Here is a 23,310-nt window from a genome sequence, read left to right on the forward strand (position 1 = left end):
CCTTCAGTAATGTTGTGTGGTGCCGTGTGCCTAAAAATGTATTTGTTGGCCTTATGACTCTAAAGTTCGCAGTGTCTGATGCTGTAATAACTTTTAATGGTGGGAACTATGAAAGACTTTAGACTCTGGAGAAGCTAGGGATAAGATTTGGACGGAACATAGTGAAAGGACTGCAGGAACTGGATGAGCTTCGTGTACATGAAACAGAGTTAGCTGCTCTGCAAATGACAAAACAAGCAAGCAAGAAAGAAAAGGAGGAGATAATTACTGGGCTGTTGAGACACTGAAGAAGACACAGACTATGGGCCAGGGCAATTCTAGTCCATAAAAGACGCTGAAATGTAAGTCTGTATAACAATTTGTAATAAAAAAGTTTTAAACCTCAATATCTCTGAACTACATTTTTTGCAATAAATGACCAGTTTTCTAAAAAGCTACTGATTATAGAGACGTGAAATTCTCACAGCATGCCAAGTGTGAGATTCAACACGTATGGAACTACAGTAATTAAAATATAAAAAAGATAACATGGCCCACAATACAATTTTAGTAACAATTCTAGTTCAGAGTGTCTAGAAAGGTGCATTCAATAATTGTGGAAAATTGTAAGATGATGTCTTAAAAAGTTTCCAAGATAATGGGTCACAAAATTCGATAATTTAACATTGGCGGCATAGGACATATAATGTCCCGTTAACAATGTTAACCTTATTGGTAGCACTTCAGAAAGGAGGGGACTAAGTTCTTTAGCTGCTAGAGCCTCCCGATGTTTCATGCAACGAATCCATCCAGCATCAGGAGCTACAGGTTTGACTTTCTCTTGCAGTCCATCCTGAATTCCAGATATTGAGCGAGGTCCATCTATGCAAACTCCAGTGCGCCTATTACATGATATACCGCTTTGATTAAAAAATATACTGATCGAATCAAAAAAGCTGTAGTGGTTTTCACTATCGACTCACGCAAAGACAATGCCTCTTAAATGTTAAACTCATCAAAGAAACGAACATAATCAATCAAATGAGCACCTTCATGAATGTTAGTTGCTTAGTCCACTTGAAGTGCAAAACGATTGTTACGCTGTATATCTATTAACTGCTCGAGTAAATCGTCACAAATGTCAAAAGTTCTTCTACTCACTGTGTCATTAGAGGTAGGAATACTTTTCATTTATTGAACAAATGAATCACCAAACATGGCTGATACTGTATCAGTTGCTGCATATAAACCAGAGGTTTTGCAACTGTGTGTGGTTTCTTGCATTTTACAAACCTATACGAAACCTAGTAAAGGGATAAAACGACCCCGGAGATCGCATTAGTTGTTTAATAAAGTTCTTCTGGGTGGGAAATAAAACGTCTAGATTCTTGACAAAACTTTCTTTTGGTTTCCCTGTAAATTCTGGATGTTTGGTTACAAGATGTCTCTTTAACTTGTCAGGCATCATGCTTTCAGCAGATAAAATGGTTAAACAAATTACACACTTCACTATTGATAGTAGTTTTTGTGAAGCCTGGTAATAAATAGTTATCACACCTTCTCGTTTTCACTTTTGGAATGTCGATCTACCCTCCACAAGTTGAAACACTGATGTCTTCATGTCTGTGAATAACTAGGAACCGCTTCATATTGCAGTCAGGTCTTTCTATGTGAATATCTGCTACCTTTACTATTTCATCACTCAAAGCTGTCCAACCGCCTTCTGTTGCATTCTTTTCTCATGTTTCAAGTCAGTCGATGTCTAATGCTCTCTTTCAAACTATCATCATCCTCTGGCCCTTTCGGTTTATCAGGATCATCCCATCTCTGCCATAAACATCTTTCTGCAATTACACTCCTGGAAATGGAAAAAAGAACACATTGACACCTGTGTGTCAGACCCAACATACTTGCTCCAGTCACTGCGAAAGGGCTGTACAAGCAATGATCACACGCGCGGCAAAGCGGACACACCAGGAACCGCGGTGTTGGCCGTCGAATGGGCTAGCTGCGCAGCATTTGTGCACCGCCGCCGTCAGTGTCAGCCAGTTTGCCGTGGCATACGGAGCTCCATCGCAGTCTTTAACACTGGTAGCATGCCGCGACAGCGTGGACGTGAACCGTATGTGCAGTTGACGGACTTTGAGCGAGGGCGTATGGAGACGTGTCGTCTTCAGCGATGAGAGTCGCTTCTGCCTTGGTGCCAATGATGGTCGTATGCGTGTTTGGCGCCGTGCAGGTGAGCGCCACAATCAGGACTGCATACGACCGAGGCACACAGGGACAACACCCGGCATCATGGTGTGGGGAGCGATCTACTACACTGGCCGTACACCCCTGGTGATCGTCGAGGGGACACTGAATAGTGCACGGTACATCCAAACCGTCATCGAACCCATCGTTTTACCATTCCTAGACCGGCAAGGGAACTTGCTGTTCCAACAGGACAATGCACGTCCGCATGTATCCCGTGCCACCCAACGTGCTCTAGAAGATGTAAGTCAACTACCCTGGCCAGCAAGATCTCCGGATCTGACCCCCATTGAGCATGTTTGGGACTGGATGAAGCGTCGTCTCACGCGGTCTGCACGTCCAGCACGAACGCTGGTCCAACTGAGGCGCCAGGTGGAAATGGCATGGCAAGCCGTTCCACAGGACTACATCCAGCATCTCTACGATCGTCTCCATGGGAGAACAGTAGCCTGCATTGCTGCGAAAGGTGGATATACACTGTACTAGTGCCGACATTGTGCATGCTCTGTTGCCTGTGTCTATGTGCCTGTGGTTCTGTCAGTGTGATCATGTGATGTATCTGACCCCAGGAATGTGTCAATAAAGTTTCCCCTTCCTGGGACAATGAATTCACGGTGTTCTTATTTCAATTTCCATGAGTGTATTTCAGTTTTAATCTATAAGTCAGAACAAGTAAATTATGGGTTTTACAGTTTATCATATGGTTTCGAAATCTCTATTGTCTCCAGCTACTACTGTACCTTCTTTGATGATTTTTAAACCAAGTGTTTGCAGTGAGTGATTGTGATGACTGTGATTCTTTCCTTAGCTTTCCACGCGGTCGTGATAACTGGAGTGGAAAAAAGGCGCTGGAGAGAGCGAGAGGGGGGTAAGGGTGGGGGAGGAGGAAGACTGGAAAAACAGCGTCCCACTGATTTAGACGTGCGTATAGCCGTATTGCGACGTATATCGTCTAAATTGGGACATTCTCACAGTTATGCGAGTTTCTTCCTACCATAATTCTTAAATTAATTGGTTGACACATGTACAAGAGCTGTTCGTTTATTAAGGCCGACGGGTTTCGAAATGGAAACCACAGTGAAAATCAAAAATATTTTATGTGCAACAATCACCTACGCTTCCAGCTATTTCTCTGTGTAGTCGGCGTTCCGACTTTGACATACGTCATAATGTTGTACCAACTATCCAATACCCTCGTCTTGGAAGGTTGGCGCCAGTGCTTACCGCCAATTCCCTACGCTTGTCTGCAGCTCGCTGTCTCTTCCAAGATGTTGTCTTCATGGTCAGCGATCCATATGAGCAGAGATGAGAATGGTAGCCAATTCCAACCTGTGTTCTGGATGATCAAACAGTTGCCATCGAAAACGCTGTAGTAGCGTTTTCACTGCCCCTGCAGTGTGCGACCGACAATTGTCACGAATGAGAGAATGGATGACGGCTACGTCACGTGGGCTGCATTGGTATCTTTCCGACATGCGTACTGTATATTCGAAAACGTGAATTATAGTGATGTTATTATAAAATGCGTCCAAATAGGACCAATGTACTGTTTTTGTCTCTTGGCTGCCGAAGAACAAACGCCGGTAGGTATCTACAGGAGATTGAACAGTGTGTATGGGGCAGCATTTCTGTCGAAAACCAGCGCACCGACTTCCATTGTGGTCGCCTTTCGACACGAGACGCCGGCCAGTCTGGGGCGCCAGCCCCGTTCATTTCGCCATTCAAGCGCGAGATTCTCGACCATCCGCCCTGTGGCCCCAATTTCTCCCCATGTATTCGGTCCCTTAAAAAGGTGTTGAAGGGTCAACGATTTCTGTCGGACGAGGATGTTCAGCAGGCAGTTACGGACTTCGTCACGCAGTAGGAGACCGTGTTTTACCAAGTGGGTATTTCCAACTTTGTGCATTGGAGGCATGACTACCTCAGTGCTGAAGGGCGATTTTGCCTGATGACATCTCGATTGTGAACTGTACGGCCTTCGAGTGGAAACTTTTTGATCACTTCTTATAGAATCTGAGAACACCGTTTTAGCTCAAAAATAATGAGGTATCTCGAACAGAATGACCCCCTCCTTGCTGTCCAGCATGAATTCTGGGAGCATCACTCATGCGAGGTTCAACTCACGTTATCCCCTCATGGCTTTCTGAAAGACATGGACAAGGGCATCAGGTGGATGCATTACACTCATCACGAAGCCAAGGTTTGTTAGTAAATTTACAGTTATATGGACTTTCAAACAAAATTTATGACTGGATTGAGGATTTCTTGGTAGGAGAGTCATCACCCTTGGGATGCCCGAGGGAACTGTATTGGAGCCCTTATTTTTCAGGTTGTATATTAATGAACTGCAGACAACATTAATAGTAGCCTCAGACTATTTGCAGATGTTACGTTTATCTATAATGAAATACTGCCTGCAAAAACCAGGAGAAATATTCAGGCACCTCTTTATAAGATTGTCTGCCCAACTGCTCCTACTCTTCTCATCTATGAATTTGTGTTGATAATGATCTGTGGTAACCAGAGGCACTAACGTACTGTCCGTCAGCTTTAATCGAATTTCTCCGATCACATTTCAGGTATGAGACTTGGCCTGTTGCAAGTCAAGGTTGGGCTGGTGTGTCTGCTGTCTAAGTACAGCGTGCGGCCCACAGAGAAGACACGAGAAACCTTGGATTACAACGCCAGGACTATAATACTTCTACCTAACGGCGGCATTCAACTTCGACTGGAGAAGAGGTGCAGTTGATGGGGACACTGACACAAAGACGGGTTTACTGAAGTCGGGTGTGGGTTTGAAACGACGCAGGGGGAACGCTTCAAGAGCACGGGATTTTCCTGTGTTGTGCAACATTAGTTTACAAATATTTTCCTGAGACCAGCCATTTTAATGGCTCACAAAGCTTTTAAAGATTTTCATGTATTCACCCGCTCTTCGGGAGAGAACTGGTTTCGGACAAAGCTATAATACATGACAATTATAAAAGCAGCCGAACTCAAGGATTTCCTTAATTATGTCTGTACTGCTTATGAGTTACTGTGGCCGAATACTCACGCACAAAGCTCGTTGGCTTTATGCAGGGTAATCACGTTAGATTAGATTAGATTAGTTTTCTTTCCGTAGATCCGTGTTGAGGAGATCCTCGTGGATGTGGAACATGTCACCTTTTTTTTATTTTTATTTTTTTAAGCTGAAATAATAATACTAATAGTATAAATATATACAACACATCATTTGTTTCTATTAAAAAATTCGTCAATGGAGTAGAAGGAGTTGGCCACTAGGAAGTCTTTCAGGCTCCTTTTAAACTGATCTCTATTTGTAACTAAATTTTTTATGTTTGCTGTCAAATTATTGAAGATGAGTGTTCCTGAGTAGTGGACCCCTTTTTGAACTAAAGTAAGTGCTTTTAAGTCCTTGTGCAGATCATTTTTGTTCCGGGTATTGTATGTATGAACTGAGCTGTTTGTTGGAAAAAGAGATATATTATTTAGGACAAATTTCATTAAGGAGTAAATATACTGAGAGGCAGTAGTTAGTATACCCAGTTCTTTGAAGAGGTTTCTACAAGACGTCCGTAAATTTACTCCACAAATAATACGTATTACACGCTTTTGGACTCTGAAAACTTTTGTTTGACTTGAAGAGTTACCCCAAAATATTATACCATATGACATTATGGAATGAAAGTAGGCAAAGTATGCAAGCTTTTTCACTTTTATGTCACCTATGTCTGCTAACACTCGAATTGCAAATACAGATTTGTTAAGGCGTTTCTGCAGTTCTGTGGTGTGCGCCTCCCAACTGAATTTATTATCAAGTTGTAATCCCAGAAATTTAAGACTGTCAACCTCTTCTATCTGCTCTTCTTCGTACTTTATGCATATGCTGGGTTGAAAGCTCTTACAGGTTCTGAATTGCATATAGTGAGTCTTTTCGAAGTTTAATGACAGTGAGTTGGCTTTAAACCATTTGTTAATATCCATGAAAATATCATTAGCAGATCTTTCTGGAATTACACTAGACATACTATTTACTGCAATAAACCATTAACATCGTTTCTCGTTTTATCGTCATGCATTTATAAATATGTATAACATATTCATACAGCTTGTATCAACCTATTTTATAAATAAAAGTCTTACACTGCTTTTAAGGAGACAGAAAGAAAAGACGTTGTCTTCTGTTAATTTTGTGACACATACATACATGAGTGGTAGCGTGGGATAGCCTAGGTTCGCGTCCTCCGTCGGGCATGGTTGTGTGTGTTGTCCTGGGCGTAAGTTCGTGTAAGTTAGGTTGGTTAGATTCTATAGTGTGTAAGCTTAGGGACCGACGACCTCAGCACTTTGGTCCCGTAAGACTTCCCACAAATTTCCAGTTTTACAGACATGAGTACAGGCGTGTAAATGTTTCACTGTTCATCCTTTACGAAACTGAGTGTTTAGTCTCAGCAGATACTTTACAATTTGTAACATAGGTGTACCTAATTTTGAATAACAGCTAATAGCTACACATGGAATAACAATTTAGATTTATTTGATAATAATAAGTAACGAAAATAAAAATTTATGTCATTAAGAAAATAAAGCAAAGAATGAGGCAACGATTCGTAAAATATCTAAGGATTTGGGTGACACTCTGGAGACTATATATGGTGGTGTATGTATAGTAAGGTAAGGCTGCTGCTAATTTTTTAAATTGAGAAGATGGGTTATTTCTTTGAAGTATGAGGAAGCTTATTTCATACTGTAGTGCATCCAATAGAAAAACACTCATAGTATGAGGAGGAAATGAAAGTAACTTAGAATGTAAAGAATAGCCTGGAGAGCTGACTGTCGAACAAAGTGTTCCCCAGGACAGTAAGCAACCAGAATAGCTCCCTTCAGGAAGGGATAATGTCATCATATATTGATCTCTAAATACTCTTCCTCGAATAGAAATTTAGGACGAAATCAGAGGTACCAGAAGCTGTAAACTAATCTCTGTAACTCATACAGAGCTTTCGTCATGTTCCAGCTGTGACGCACGCTCAACCCTTAACCTCTCAAAAACTGTGTCATCACCAGTAGTACACCATTTAATTTGAAAAACCCTCTGAATTCAAGTCACAGTATTAGATTCTTTTGAGCAATAAAAAGTCTTAGCCACGAATGAATAAACCGTGCCAAGTACATGTAGAAACATTAGTTCCTCGTTCTCGAAACGAGGCAGCTCATCTACTCTAGCTACAACTACTTCACACTCAAATGGTCCTACCAAAACAGACGTGTAGTTTCTCGGAGTCACTACATCTGAAGGAAGATGTGAAAGTGACTATTATTTAACTACAAGGACGCGACATGTAGATTCTAGTGCCAATTATGATAAAAAACAGGGCTTACAATTTCTTAATAAGACAGCAGTCCACTATTTCATATACTTTTCTGTGTGAGGTTTTATTTATTAACATTTGAGTGCCTATGGCTACTGTGTCGTGTACATTGGAAAATATTTGAAACGACAATTACAGTGAAATAACAATTGTTAACGTTGACAAGGCTTTCATGTAAGGCTCCGTCGTTTCATGCAGAAAGAAAGCAGAAAGAATGTTGCACGAGATAAAGTGCATTTGTTCGTGGCCTTATGTCATATGACAGACACACATTCAGCCATTATTTTTTCTTATTGGGATCCTATACTAACTTTTATTGAATCAGAAGGGCATTTGGAAAACTATTTAAAAAATTGTATGTCTCCGTGTTTAAACGAACAGATCGTGTTGAAACAGAGTTTCATCAGGTAATTTTCCTTTAGTGACGTAGCCTGACATGAGAGACCTACATGCTGATGATGTTTACACAGTATTAGCGTATTCCCAACAACTCCCATCTTACTTGTACATTATTTCTCTGATGCTTTGGCAAATAACGTTAAAAACACCATTGCATTTAAAGAAACCATACTTGCCCCAGTATCTCGGTTGGTACAAAAGTAACGTGCATTACCTGTGTAACAAAATCTCGTGCCCTAGTGAGTGCTATCATCCGTCGGAAACCTCTTTTCATACTGTGAACATTTCGTGAAATAAGGAAATCCTGAAGTCTTATGAGCCTCACTCGTACACTTAAAAAGTAATCAAGATGGATGCCAACAAACGATTTATAAAACTATAAAAATTTGGATTCCCTTCCCTGTCGTCTTTTGCAGTAGAAGCGTAATAGCAGTACAAGTAGCGCTTTCTATTTACGTTAATAATTGAAGTATGGCACTAATGCGAGAATTTTTTTCTTAGTGAAGATCAAAGGCCGACGAAAAATTTGTTTAAAATTGAGTACTACAATCCTGTGACTGAATAAATATATAACAAAATCACTGCGACTGCGATTAAAATGAACACTATGTATTTATTTAAATGTTTTCGTATTAGGAAATAAAGTCTAGATCATTGGTATTTTCCTCCTACTTCTATAGAGTTATTTGCAGCTGAACCATGTAGTTGTTTAACTGGATGATGAGTTGTAGTTGGCAAAGCCAAGAGGAAAGAGGAAAAAGCTGACTGATTTTACAAGGTAATGTGATCCACAACGCAAGTAGTGTTTGAAATGTCACTTTTTCTCTTCATGTTTCTTTACCTCTGCTTTCACATGAACAGAGACTGCCGTAGGTACGCGAAACCTCTGAGAAGGAACGTCTCCACATGTTTGGTGTTCGGCAACAACTCGTTACCCCATCTTCGTTCAAAAACGCGTTATACATGGAATCTCGTGTGGCTAACCCAATGACTACAAACTACGTCTGGAAATGAACGTAGCGTTTTAAATGCCAGTACTGTTCTGTAACGGTCTCCATCCTCGCCCATTGCCTGCACCGCTTGAATTCGGTAATAGCACTCCGTATGTACTGAATTCAGCTCTTGTTTGCTATCTGAAACAACTCGTTAGATATTTTCTTCATCTTCGAAATGGGACTGACTAATTGTGATCTTATCACGATATTTCGATTTTAGGCTCTGTTTATTTTGCTCATAGTTTTTTGCAGTGACTGCTGGATAACAATCAGTTCTTCGCACCTGCATCTAAACTACCCTCGGAAGACTAAGCGCTTGTTACAGTTGAAACTGAGGGTCTGTCTGTTTTCCTGTATTGGAAGATCTTCGTTAATATGTCTCCCTTCATTCTCTCTAGATATCCATAGAGCGCAATACACCTTTTCTTGTTCTCATTTGTTATCTTACGTTAGAATGGATGTATTTTCTTTTTGGGCCTCAAAATACATTTTCCATGTTTTTTTCTCGACTGGACCTAAATTTTTCGCAAGCTTCTCCTTTATATCTTTTCCCAATCTCCTGATGTCATTTTATATTCAGATAAAAGCACTGTTTCCGACCCATACAGGACTTCTGGTTTTACATCTTTACTATAATGGCTTTATTTAAGAACCCTCGAAAAACCTTTTTCACTTTAAATATTTCTCGCTTTTTTAGTTTAATTTTGATTCTGTGTTTATTATCAAGTGGAAGTGTGAAATGGTAAATACCCAATAATAATGTTTTAATAAAACTAACACCTTCTTACTTTAAATTACTGGTATTATGGAAATAAAATTTGGTACAGACATCCGAAATCCCTTACTTGAAAAGGAATATTTTATATATATTTTCTTTCTGGAAGCGAATAACTATTTTATTTTCTATTTCGTGACTTCGCATTTTTGTATCAAATATTACTTTCTTGTGAGTAGTCACGAGATATAAAAAGATATTTTTACACAAAAATTAGGATTTGACAATTATTAGTTAACATTTTCCATATGTAATATGAAATTTAAACAAATATGTAAATAAAAGTTACTGGTAGAGAGATTCGAGCCAGTGCCTATACGACAGAAATCCTTTTGTAGGCACTCGGGTAGCGGCGACTATATTAATAACGTAAAACATTTTTTTTACTCAACAAAGCGTCTAGCATCCAGCGCATGTTGGTCTATCGATTATCCATACGATTTTGAAAAACATTTTTATCTCTGCTGGTATTTGATTATTTTTGAGAACATTCTAAGGTGATTTCTTATTATGTATTACGTGTTATGTGTTATCTCGGTGTATCTAAGAAAATGAGATCATGAGAGAACATTTTTGTCAGATCGTTACGCTGCCAAAGGCCAGTTTTACAGTCCCCAGTTAGCAGCGGCTTAATTGCTGTTCTCTGAATAGCATGGAAAACGAGTTGTACGAACAGTTAATAATGCCTAACGGGAGGATAAAAGCAGAATGACTGAAGACCAGAGAATGTGTTTTGACATTGGCAGGAATAGTTACACAATTAGTCTTGACAAGATTGTTAGAACGAGGAAGGAATAGAAATGGCGACATTACATAAATTATATGGAAGAATATGTCGATTCCAAATTTATATAATAATGTCGTACTACTATTACTTTTCGATGTCAAGCTTGAAAAACTAGAGAATATGAACGAAATGTGAAACTAGTTCCTAATGCAAAACTTTTTGCTTGTAATAACCCCAACAGACGATTTACATTAGTACTTGGAGAATTATATTCTGTCGTGTTATTTACGTAAATAAGGTACATGAAATTGACCACTTGTGCCAAAATAGTTTCGTTTATTTGGCATGTGCAATATTTGAAAAGACTATTTCGTTTTATCTAGAAGACAGTGACAAAATAGGCGTAATCAAATCGAGAAACCACACCACTTTTGGGTACTATTTGTCTTAACGGCTTTCTCACTGTTAGACTAGTATATTTTGATGTTTCATGTAGGAAAACGTTTGATGAGCTTTTATGAGGAAATAGAAGTAGTAAGGCAAAGTTCGTTCTGGGTTATTTTGTTAGTGCCATTTGCCTACATTCAGGGACAAGGATGCATGCAGGGGGCAATTTTAATGTTATCTTTTGAGTGACAGATGCTTAACCCTTTATTCTGCTAACAAGAATCCCCTGGATATAATCCTCCCTTTTGACTGGCAATCTATTGTTCCCCAAACTCTTCCCCTCCTTCTCCCCCTTCCCCACACCCACAGGAACTCGCTTCACCAATACAAGCACATATCTGATATCAATTTGATTAACTAATTCACTAAATCGATCAGTTAATTAAATCCCCAATCTGGGAAATTTCCAATCCTCCCCCTCCCCTCCCCTTACCAGAAATTGGCGGAAAGAAGACTAATTTGATAGGCCATTTAGAGTGAAATCAATTGCAATGTATGGAATCTTGTTTAAACAATTTATTTAAAGAATTTGGTGGGAAATCGATTCCAGAATATGGAATATTGTTTAAACAATTTTGAGAGTCTGTGCAATATTGTTTATTTAAACAATTTATGGGATAGAAGGTAATATGTGGACTATTTAAACAACTGAGATTATTTTTCATTCCAATCGCACAAGGAACACCGTCATAAAACACGCATCACATGTAATTACACTGTTAAAAATATTTCAACTGGAAGCATGCACCATCTGCCATCCAGCACCCAGTGCCGGCTTGCACTGCACATGCAAAGCGATCCATCCATCACCAGCCACATGAAATACCAGTGTCCAAGAGTGTCCACTCAGCCCCTGCAACTGACACACCATATGTGACGCTAATACCTGAACAGCCTCAGGTGGCGGCAACCCTTTAAATGCCTGGCTGTTTCCGTGGTGCGCTCAAAGTGTAAGCGCAGCCCTTGGGTTTTCCCAGAGTGCTAACGACCTTCTCACTTCTAGGGACGAGTTTGGGCGCGCTCAGCCAATGCTCCCCGAGCGCTACAGATGTGTAAACACGCAGAGCTGTCTTTCCGCCCTGCTCTTCCAGTAGCTGTTCAGTGATCTGACTGTATAGTTCGAAAGTGCGTATATGTTTTTTGCTGTGTTCCCTCTATGCAGAATTCGACTCCGCTTCCCATGTTTTCGTCAGTTTTCTTTTTTTCTACAGGAGAAATGTCACGTTGCCATTGTTGCACAGAAAAGGAGATCCTGGTCATGCTCACTGTAAACGATAGTGAGTTGGAATTATTTGATGTTGCTAGCAGTGATAAGTCTTCAACGGAATCTCGAAGCTGTAGTCCTCAGCCCTTTACATCAGATGGGAGAGCAAGAATTACAGTCAGCAGTTCCTATGAATCCGAGGAATCAAAGTGACAGTGAAACGTTTCTTAAAAGAGAGCGCTTAAGTGACACATTTGGCTGTAAAGATACCAATTTCCAGCCGTTAAACCATTACCTTGATGGGCCGAGTTCAGGACACAAATGTCAACCAGATACTGACCCAAGCTTCCTTCATTTTTTGTAATATTTATGTCTGAAGAAACTTTGCAATTTATTGCAGAAGAAACACATCGTTTTTCGTTTTCACCAGAGAAAATGCTCCAAAATCTGTAAATACTCGACTGTCAAAAAGTGGAAAGGCACTTGATTTGCGGAAATGTATTGTTCTGTTGCTATTTGCCTTCTAATGGTGCAAGCTAAGAAGTTAAAATTAACTGATTATTGGTCCGAGATACACTTCTGAACACACCAGTTATCATCGAAACTATGTCCCGAGACAGTTTTTATCTACTTCTGAGAATGCTACACTTCTGTGATAACTCTGCGAGTACTGGAGGCGACAGACTGTTTAAAATTAGGACGATTGTTGGCAAAGTTCGTAAGACGTTTCGTAATTCATTACGTCCACATCACATGCTTTGTATAGATGAAACTCTCTCGCTGTTCAAAGGACGATTATCTTTTAAGCAATTTATTCCAACCAAGCGAAGTAGATTCGGAATAAAGACATTTCTACCGTGTGACTATCAGAGTGGGTACATTTCGGATTTTATTGTATATACAGGCGCAACAATAGACATTAGGTTCCACAATTGCCATGCATTTTGGCTGAGCGGTTCTAGGCGCTTCAGTCTGGAACCGCGCGACCGCTACGGTCGGAGTTTCGACTCCTGCTTCGGGCATGGATGTGTGTGACGTCCTTAGGTTAGTTAGGTTTAAGTAGTTCTAAGGAAAGGCAAACCTAAGTTTCTAGCATTTGTAGACTTACAGAGAGCTTTCTACAATGTTGACTGGAATACTCTCTTTCAAATTCTGAAGATGGCAGGGGTAAAATACAGGGAGCGAAAGGTTATTTACAATTTGTATAGAAACCAGATGGCAGTTATAAGAGTCGAGGGGCATGAAAGGGAAGCAGTGGTTGGGAAGGGAGTGAGACACGGTTGTTGCCTCTCTCAGATGTTATTCACTCTGTATATTGAGCAAGCAGTAAAGGAAACAAAAGAAAAATTCGGAGTAGATATTAAAATCCCTGGTGAAGAAATAAAAACGTTGAGGTTCGCCGATGACATTGTAATTCTGTCAGAGACAGCAAAGGACTTGGAAGAGCAGTTGAACGGAGTGGACAGTGTCTTGAAAGGAGGATATAAGATGAACATCAACAAAACCCAAACGAGTATAATGGAATGTAGTCGAATTAAGTTGGGTGATGCTGATGGAATTAGTTTAGGAAATGAGACACTTGACGTAGTAAAGGAGTTTTGGGGAGCAAAATAACTGATGATGGTCGAAGTAGAGAGGATATAAAATGTAAACTGGCAATGGCAAGGAAAGTGTTTCTGAATAAGAGAAATTTGTTAACATTGAGTATAGATTTAAGTGTCAGGAAGCCGTTTCTGAAAGTATTTGTATGGAGTGTAGCCATGTATGGAAGTGAAACATGGACGATAAATAATTTAGACAAGAAGAGAATAGAAGCTTTCGAAATGTGGTTCTACAGATGAATGCTGAAGATTGGATGGGTAGATCACATAACTAATGAGGAGGTATTGAATAGAATTGGGGAGAAGAGGAGTTTGTGCACAACTTGACAAGAAGGAGGGACCGGTTGGTTGTTCTGAGGCATCAAGGGATCACAAATTTAGCATTGGAGGGTAATAATCGTCGAGGGAGAACAAGAGATGAATACACCAAGCAGATTCAGAAGGATGTAGGTTGCAGTAGGTACTGGGAGATGAAGAAGCTTGCACAGGATAGAGGACCATGGAGAGCTGCATCAAACCAGCTCAGGACTGAAGACAGCAACAACAAGTTTTAGGGGACTGATGACCTCAGGTGTTAAGTCACATAGTGCTCAAAGCCATTTGAATCGTGCTTCCAAAATTTAGGGAAAAACTGCGACGTAGTAGCCTCTCTTATGGGACCGAATCGGGAACAGGGTCATATTCTATATGTCGATAACTGGTACTCCAGTCCGGACCTGTTCCTCTGGCTTCACAACCATCCGCAAGAGAAGGCGCAACATGCCAAAACTTCGGAAGAAATTAAAACGAGGAGAAACTGAGTTTACGTCCACAGACAAGCTCCTTGCTATCAAGTGGTGCGATAAGAGGGAGGTGTGCATCTTGACCACAAGTCGCACAACAAAAATGCTTGAAACAGAGAAGACAGACAGAAATACTGGCGAAAAAAATAAAGAAACTACAATGTATTCTAGATTACAATTCGAGTGTGGGCGCAGTTGACCGTTGTGACATGTTACTAAGCTCAGAGGGATCAGTGCGTAAGACTGTGAAATGGCACAAGAAATATTTTTTTCACATTCTGGATTTGTGCATTCTAAATGCTCACGCTCTCCACTGGTCGGTAACAGGGCGAAACATGGCACTCGCAGAGCTTCATCTTCCTCTCGTAAGAGAAATTGTAGAAAAATATGCCACAGAACGGAAAAAAGCCAGTAGGGGAAGGCGCTACGATGACGAGAATCCTCTGCGATTCACAGTGAGACATTTTTCGGCTGTTATAGTGAGTGAACATTCGCAGAAAAGCACTCCAATGCGCAAATGCGTGGTTTGCGCGAAACAGAAGGTACGCCGGGAAACTAGATACCACGTAAAACTGCAATGCTCTATTATGTGTCATACCCTGATATGAGACTTATCATACAAAGAAGCATCAATAATCAATGGGAACGAAATTTGAGAAAATTTATTGGCACTTCTGAACGAATTACAAAAAAAGGCAAACAATGTAAAAAATATATAAATCTGTTTTTAACTTCGCCAGTGCCGGTTCAAAACCCGGACCGAAAAGAAGGAAGGGAAATAGATGCAACAGGTGTAAAATCATCCAAACAATGCTTGACTTCTTCACATGTAGCAGTTTGCTGGCAAATGAGATGCAACAGGTGTAAAATTATCCACACAATGCGTCACTTCTTCATATGTAGCAGTTTGCTGGCAAATGAACGGACTAGGTGATTAACATGGCGCAATATCTGTACTGTGGCAAATGTAATTACGCCGAGTACGTTGCATCAGTATAACAAAACTCATATACTAACCTACGTACCATACATTTAAATTATTAACACCTAACGTAGAGAGTTTTATTCTTTTATCCTTAGTAGTACAAACGTAGATCACATTCGGTCCACTTGTACCAAACCTGTTTTCCATAACTGATTTCAAACGGCTTTGATCAACGAGAAATAACATGCCAAAGTTAACAAAGCTAAAACTCTGTTCTCAGTGCGATTTTTCTTGCTACTTTGCCTCTGTTGTTACCCAATATTGGAAATTAAACTCACGCTCCTGGGGAGGGTAGTGTGCCTAAATTTGGTTGTTCAGATGAGACTGGCTTTGAAACCTTAATAGAAAATGGTATTTGTAAAAGAAGTATCTAATATACCCTGATTTCATCTTTTCTTAAAAATCTACATCTTTAATACTAATTTGTAGGTTATTGGAAAATAGTAGGGGAATGAAAATTTTTATTCCATATCATTGTGCTATCAACCTACTGCACTCTAAATTTCATTTTCATTATGCTTTCACTCTACTAGATAAGCGAATGAGAAGTTTACATTGTTTTCGTGCCTGATTTTCGCGCCCAACTTTCAGCCCAATTACACAGCTTGTAATGTTTTATAGAACATAGTTTTTTACCAAGATCAGAAGTAAAATACCACAATTTTCACGTTTTTACAAAATTTTCAATTTTGCGCTTAATTCATTCAGTACTGGAAAGTGCTACGCAAATGAAACTTTATATTTGAGAACTTTGTGTTGTTAGCTTAATACATGCCAAGTTTCACGTTCGACATAGCATTACCCAGGAGGTGTAAGAAGTCAAACTTCGAAATTTTTCCGGGCGCCTTAGAAGACGTCTTAGAAGATCCGCTATTTTAACCGTTTCTCTCCATAAGCAGTACTTCCTTTTCCGAAGGCACCGCCAAGGATTGGAGCAAACAAGAGACGTCTTTAACCGATACTCTAGTAAAACAAACCTTAGCAGAAGAACAAAGAACGGAGAGGAAATTGAACATCAACAATCAAAAACTGAGAAAAAACAAAGGAAAAGGGAAAGGTAAAACAATACAAGGAAATGGAAAAGGAAAAGGCAAAGGGAAGGGGAAGTCTGTTAAACGACAGGTTTTACAAACGAGTAGTGAAAGGTCTGAGAGTGAAGAGGACAATTATTGTATGGTGCGCCGTGACAGTGACTCTAATACACGTTCAGGTGAAGAATGGGTTCAGTGTCAAGAATGTGAGAACTGGGCCCATTCCAGATGTAGGCAGAATCAAGTCTTATTAGCCTAAAATGCCCAAACTGTGAATGTGATATATCTTCTGATGAATAATTAATTATAAGTATATATATTTGCTGCCTATGACGGCAATATGATATTTTCATCCTAAGACATGTTTTTTATTTCACAAATAATAGCTTTAGCAAACATGGTAACAACTTACCTCCGCTTGTTAACAATTTCCCCACGTCGGAATAAGTTGTTATTTTAAGACTTTACACATTAAAACATTATTCCTAAAAAATCTCACAACAAATGATCAAAATAACTGTCTTAATTTCAAAGTTACATATATAAGTAAATTTTGATTGCGTGGGTTGAATACTAAAATCAAGTATTCTTAAGGAACGTTGAGGTTCACTAAAAATCGGAACTTGTAGCCCTGCTCTCCCTTACAGGATTATGGCATTGGCTGGAATCCTTCAAAGTATTCTCTCGTCAGGTAGAAAAATATTTTTTTCTTATCTAATATCTCCCACATCAGAATACTATAATATTAAACTCATTTTTGGCTCACGATGGAGCCTCCTCGCTTTCAGACTCTCTCTTAAGGTAACAGCACAGAGAAGTTGCAAATATAAAGTTTACACTACGTATCACTTTATAGATTCGGGACTAGTTTGATTTTATTACGATAGTCATCTCTTCCTGAGATTCAAATAACGTTAAAGATATCGCACCATCAAAGAAAGTGAAGAATCATATCCATGGTGACTTAACCACCGTCTTCACCCACCACGCGGCATGTCACTGGTATCAAATTGATATGTTAATTAATTAAATTGGTCATGAGGGGTACACTGCATGGCGAGAAATCTTACTTTTTCCGTAGTCGAATTAAACTCACCAGGTACTTCAAATGGGAATCACTGGAGGGAAAACCATGTTCTTTTCGAGGAACACTGTTGAGAACCTAAGTTTGAAACTGACCACAGAAGGATTCTACCGCCGGCAACATAAATTTCGCGTAAGGACCGCGCTATTAAAAACACGATCACAACAACTATGTTACAGTCACCCTGCATAAAAAGAGGTCTTGGTTCTACAGGCACACACAAGACTTGCTTATAGCGTTACGCTTTCTGATAGAAATGCTGTCTGCGATTTAGAATTAAGTCTCTCCATTCAACCACATACTTGCGTTGTATCCTATGGAGATGTCTTTTAATGGTTACCACCAGAGGTGATCATACACTCCTGGAAATTGAAATACGAACACCGTGAATTCATTGTCCCAGGAAGGGGAAACTTTATTGACACATTCCTGGGGTCAGATACATCACATGATCATACTGACAGAACCACAGGCACATAGACACAGGCAACAGAGCATGCACAATGTCGGCACTAGGACAGTGTATATCAACCTTTCGCAGCAATGCAGGCTGCTATTCTCCCACGGAGACGATCGTAGAGATGCTGGATGTAGTCCTGTGGAACGGCTTGCCATGCCATTTCCACCTGGGGCCTCAGTTGGACCAGCGTTCGTGTTGGACGTGCAGACCGCGTGAGACGACGCTTCATCCAGTCCCAAACATGCTCAATGGGGGACAGATCCGGAGATCTTGCTGGCCAGGGTAGTTGACTTACACCTTGCAGAGCAAGTTGTGTGGCACGGGATACATGCGGACGTGCAGTGTCCTGTTGGAACAGCAAGTTCCCTTGCCGGTCTAGGAATGGTAGAACAATGGGTTCGATGACGGTTTGGATGTACCGTGCACTATTCAGTGTCCCCTCGACGATCACCAGAGGTGTACGGCCAGTGTAGGAGAGCGCTCCCCACACCATGATGCCGGGTGTTGGCCCTGTGTGCCTCGGTCGTATGCAGTCCTTATTGTGGCGCTCACCTGCACGGCGCCAAATTCGCATACGACCATCATTGGCACCAAGGCAGAAGCGACTCTCATCGCTGAAGACGACACGTCTCCATTCGTCCCTCCGTTCACGCCTGTCGCGACACCACTGGAGGCGGGCTGCACGATGTTGGGGCGTGAGCGGAAGACGGCCTAACAGTGTGCGGGACCGTAGCCCAGCTTCATGGAGACGGTTGCGAATGGTCCTCGCCGATACCCCAGGAGCAACAGTGTCCCTAATTTGCTGGGAAGTGGCGGTGCGGTCCCCTACTGCACTGCGTAGGATCCTACAGTCTTGGCGTGCATCCGTGCGTCGCTGCAGTCCGGTCCCAGGTCGACGGGCACGTGCACCTTCCGCCGACCACTGGCGACAACATCGATGTACTGTGGAGACCTCACGCCCCACGTGTTGAGCAATTCGGCGGTACGTCCATCCGGCCTCCCGCATGCCCACTATACGCCCTCGCTCAAAGTCCGTCAGCTGCACATACGGTTCACGTCCACGCTGTCGCGGCATGCTACCAGTGTTAAAGACTGCGATGGAGCTCCGTACGCCACGGCAAACTGGCTGACACTGACGGCGGCGGTGCACAAATGCTGCGCAGCTAGCGCCATTCGACGGCCAACACCGGGGTTCCTGGTGTGTCCGCTGTGCCGTGCGTGTGGTCATTGCTTGTACAGCCCTCTCGCAGTGTCCGGAGCAAGTATGGTGGATCTGACACACCGGTGTCAATGTGTTCTTTTTTCCATTTCCAGGAGTGTATTTGTGCCACTCTCATATTTCATAACGAGTCACCTTTTTCGAACCTGTCTGCAGCAGAAAATCTCCAACGTGCCTTTGGACAGTCCCTCTGCATCTTGTAACTGTTCCTCAGTCTCGGCCGTGTGGGGTAGCCGCGAGATCTATGGGCGTCTTGCTACGGTCCGCGCGGCTATCCCCGTCGGAAGTCCGAATCTTCCCTCGGACATGGGCGTGTGTGTGTGTGTGTGTGTGTGTCGTCCTTAGCGTAAGTTAAATTAAATAGTGTGTAAGCTTAGGGAACGATGAACTCTGCAATTTGGTCCTATAAGACCTTACGACAAATTTCCAAATTTACTGTCTCTGCCCCGTCCTCCTTGCATGTTAGTCAATATGATCGTCCCAATCTAAGTCGGCATAGAGCAGAAGTCGGACAGAGCTACATCTACCACCTTCTGCAACCTGTGTAGGAACAAGTGAGCTGAGCTAATGCAACAGGACTTTGTTTTGACCACTCGGTAGAAATGGGGACAATTTTTCGTAGCGCCACCGACCGAGATGGTTGTTGTTGTTGTTGTTGTTGTTGTTGTTGTGGTCTTCAGTCCTGAGACTGGTTTGATGCAGCTATCCACGCTATTCTATCCTGTGCAAGTTTCTTCATCTCCGAGCATCTACCGCAACCTACATCCTTCTGAATCTGCTTAGTGTATTCATCTCTTGGTCTCCCACTACGATTTTTACCCTCCACCCTGCCCTCCAATACTAAATTGGTGATACACTGATGCATCCCAGAACATGTCCTACCAACCGATCCCTTCTTCTAGTCAAGTTGTGCAATAAACTCCTACCCTATTCTATTCAATAGCTCCTCGTTAGTTATGTGGTCTACCCATTTAATCTTCAACATACTTCTGTAGCAACACATTTCGAAAGCTTCTATTCTCTTCTTGTCCAAATATTTATCGTCCACGTTTCACTTCCATACATGGCTACACTCCATACACTCCACACTTCCTGACACTTAAATCTATATTCGATGTTAACAAAGTTCTCTCTTCAGAAATGCTTTCCTTGCCATTGCCAGTCTACATTATATATCCTCTCTACTTCGGCCATCATCAGTTATTTTGCTCCCCAAATAGCAAAATTCCTTTACTACTTCAACTGTCTCATTTCCTAATCTAATTCCCTCAGCATCATCCGACTTAATTCGACTACATTCCGTTATCCTCGTTTTGCTTTTGTTGATGTTCATCTTATATCCGCCTTTCAAGACACTGTACATTCCGTTCAACTGCTCTTCCAAGTCCTTTGCTGTCTCTGACAGAATTACAATGTCATCGGCGAACGTCAAAGTTTTTATTTCTTCTCCATAGACTTTAATACCTACTCGACACACCAAGCCGTGAATGTTGTGTAAATCAGCGCGAAAACTAGGCTTTCTCCTGTAACAGAATGTAGTATAAAAGACAGTATGGGAACTGGACGAAGGACTGGAAGAAACATGGGGGTTTTGCTACAGGATTGCTGTGCATCTTCAAACTACACACAGGCACTGCATTCCGAAAGAGATCTGGGGCCCTCAGGTGTATGCGCATCTCCACCCAAACATTCTATCATCGTTATTTTGTACTATCCAACTGAAAAACTATGAACTATAAAAGCTCCGCTGACGTCATCCGACAGAGAACGCGAAAAGATTTTTTCGCGTCCCTGTCTTCCGATACATATATCGAAAACAAATACCGCCTATGTACTGGCATCGAGAAAATGTGGCGATCCTATTAAATATAGAGGTGTCGACCCATTGACGCAGGTGGCCAACTATTAAAACCGCTTTCACAGGTCAGTGTAAACTTTCATCGCCTGTACTGTAGGAGGACTATGTCCCAAGAGCAGGTTCCTGTTTCTTGTTCGAGGGAAAGTGGAGATGAGAGACGAAAGCGCCTACAAAATAGAGACTTAGAAATAGCTATTGCACTGAGTGTAGCAACTCATGCTCAGTATGGACAGGAAAGACATTTTGTGTACTTTAATGGTTTTGTTAAGTGTTTAGTGGGTATCAAGCTGCCTAATGACTGGCATCTGATAAAGTCAGAAAGTTCCATAACTTTTGTTCTAATAGACGTCAAAGATATTCCTGCACTTTTGTGTTCTGTTGTGGCACAAGAAAGTTCCCTTTAACTATAAACCATTTAAATGACTTAATTAACACTATTGATGACTTGGAGAACTTTACTAGGAAAAACGATGGTAGCACTGGAAAAGACCACTTGCTATTCGTTACTGATTATTTGAAATATATGGCAAAACATTTTGGTGAGAGTGAAAGTAACAAAATAAATTTTTTATGTGAGTAACTGAATCTAATAGGAGGCACAAGAACCATTACAGACACTCAACAGACTCTATTATATTTTGTAGTATTCTATTTTCAATATCAGCCCGTTCTTATAAGTTTATAAGAAGTACACAGTATCTTGTGCTACCTCATCCTAATACCCTGCATAAAATCTGTTCACATTTTCAAACAAACCCAGCAGCTGAGCACCTAGGTGGCAATTTTCTGATGTATATAAAACAGAAATTCCAGTTTCTTTGTGAATCAGATCATGTTGTTTCACTAATGTTAGATGAAATACACTTGAAACCTTATTTAGACTTCACAGGTGGTAACATTTTGGATCCTGCATTCAGTTCTAAAAATGTGGCAACTAGTGCTCAGGTTTTCATGATACAGAGTTTGTTGTCTTCATATAAAGATGTAGTCCACATTCTTCCAGTAAAAAATATAAATGGTGAAGGACTTTCCACTGTAATAAAGAAAACAATTTCTGGACTACATGCAATAGGTTTTAAGGTAGTCTGTGTTGGTAGTGACAACAATTCAGTTAACAGAAGGGCAATGTCATTCTTTGCTTCCCCTCCCCAACTGTCAATTGTGTACAAACACCCCTGTGATGACACCAATCCTCTTTTTTATGTTTTAGATTCTGTTCACATTTTAAAATGTGTCACAAACAATTGGATTAATAAAAAAGATCCTGATCAGACAATTATGTACCCCCAGTTTGAAACAGATTCAGAAAATACACAGCTGTGTATGGACAGATTCTCTTCACTTAAAAAACTTCATGACATAGAGTGTACACAGATAGTACAATTTGCCAATAAGTTTAATTTCAATTCTCTTTTTCCAAGTAACCTGGAGCAACAAAATGTCAAACTTGTACTTAATGTTTTCATTGAGATGAGTGTCCAAGGTTTGCTAGCCTCTGGGGAACATAATCATACTGAAAGTTTTGAGAGCACTGATAAACCCATTAAATTAATTTGTACATGGTGGAATATTGTTAATGTTCGCTCACCTGGTAAAGATATCCATTTCAAGGATGCAATGCTGAAACCACTCTCGAGCACAAGTAATGGAAATATCAGATATTTAGAAAGATTTCTATCATGGCTGGATAAATGGAAACATATTTCTGATAGTACATTTGGATTATCCAGTGATACACATTTGGCCATATCACATACCACTCATGCCCTTCTAGAACTGACCAAGTATTGCACTGAGAAGCTGAATTTTAAATATCTTTTGCCAGGTAAGGTTCAGACAGATGCTCTAGAAGCAAGATTTGGAAAATATCAAACAATGGCAGTATCTCAGTATTTGGTATGTTTGAGACAGGTATTTGAAACTGAATCCAAGTTAAGAATACAGACTCTCCTTTCCTTGAAAATTTCATCCTCTGCTCTTGGTGAAGTTGGCATAGATTTAGATTCTTTCGAAAGTGAGTGTGTAGATAATATTACCTTACCACCACCATCAAACTTTGATAGCATAATGGATTTCAGTGAAGAACAAGTTCAGTCTGTTCAGGAATACTTGCCATTCACATACTTGTCAGGACAC

At 40.8% G+C, this 23,310-nt stretch overlaps 1 protein-coding gene across 7 annotated transcripts in view; it reads left to right on the forward strand.

Moving 5' to 3' along the window:
* LOC126272899 (cytochrome P450 6k1-like) overlaps positions 1 to 9,822 on the forward strand; it is a 136,907-nt gene extending 127,085 nt beyond the window's left edge. For 5 of the 7 annotated variants that reach the window (XM_049976157.1, XM_049976158.1, XM_049976163.1 and 2 more), the window contains one exon: positions 4,812 to 9,822. In XM_049976157.1, coding sequence (XP_049832114.1) covers positions 4,812 to 4,981 — 170 coding nt within the window. In that variant the 3' untranslated portion in view covers positions 4,982 to 9,822. The remainder of the gene's footprint in view (positions 1 to 4,811) is intronic. The other 2 variants (XR_007549277.1, XR_007549276.1) reach the window with 1 other exon arrangement.
* The last annotated feature ends 13,488 nt before the right edge of the window (positions 9,823 to 23,310 follow it).

The sequence above is a fragment of the Schistocerca gregaria genome, chromosome 5, assembly GCF_023897955.1.
Source record: "Schistocerca gregaria isolate iqSchGreg1 chromosome 5, iqSchGreg1.2, whole genome shotgun sequence".
NCBI classification, from domain to species: domain Eukaryota; kingdom Metazoa; phylum Arthropoda; class Insecta; order Orthoptera; family Acrididae; genus Schistocerca; species Schistocerca gregaria.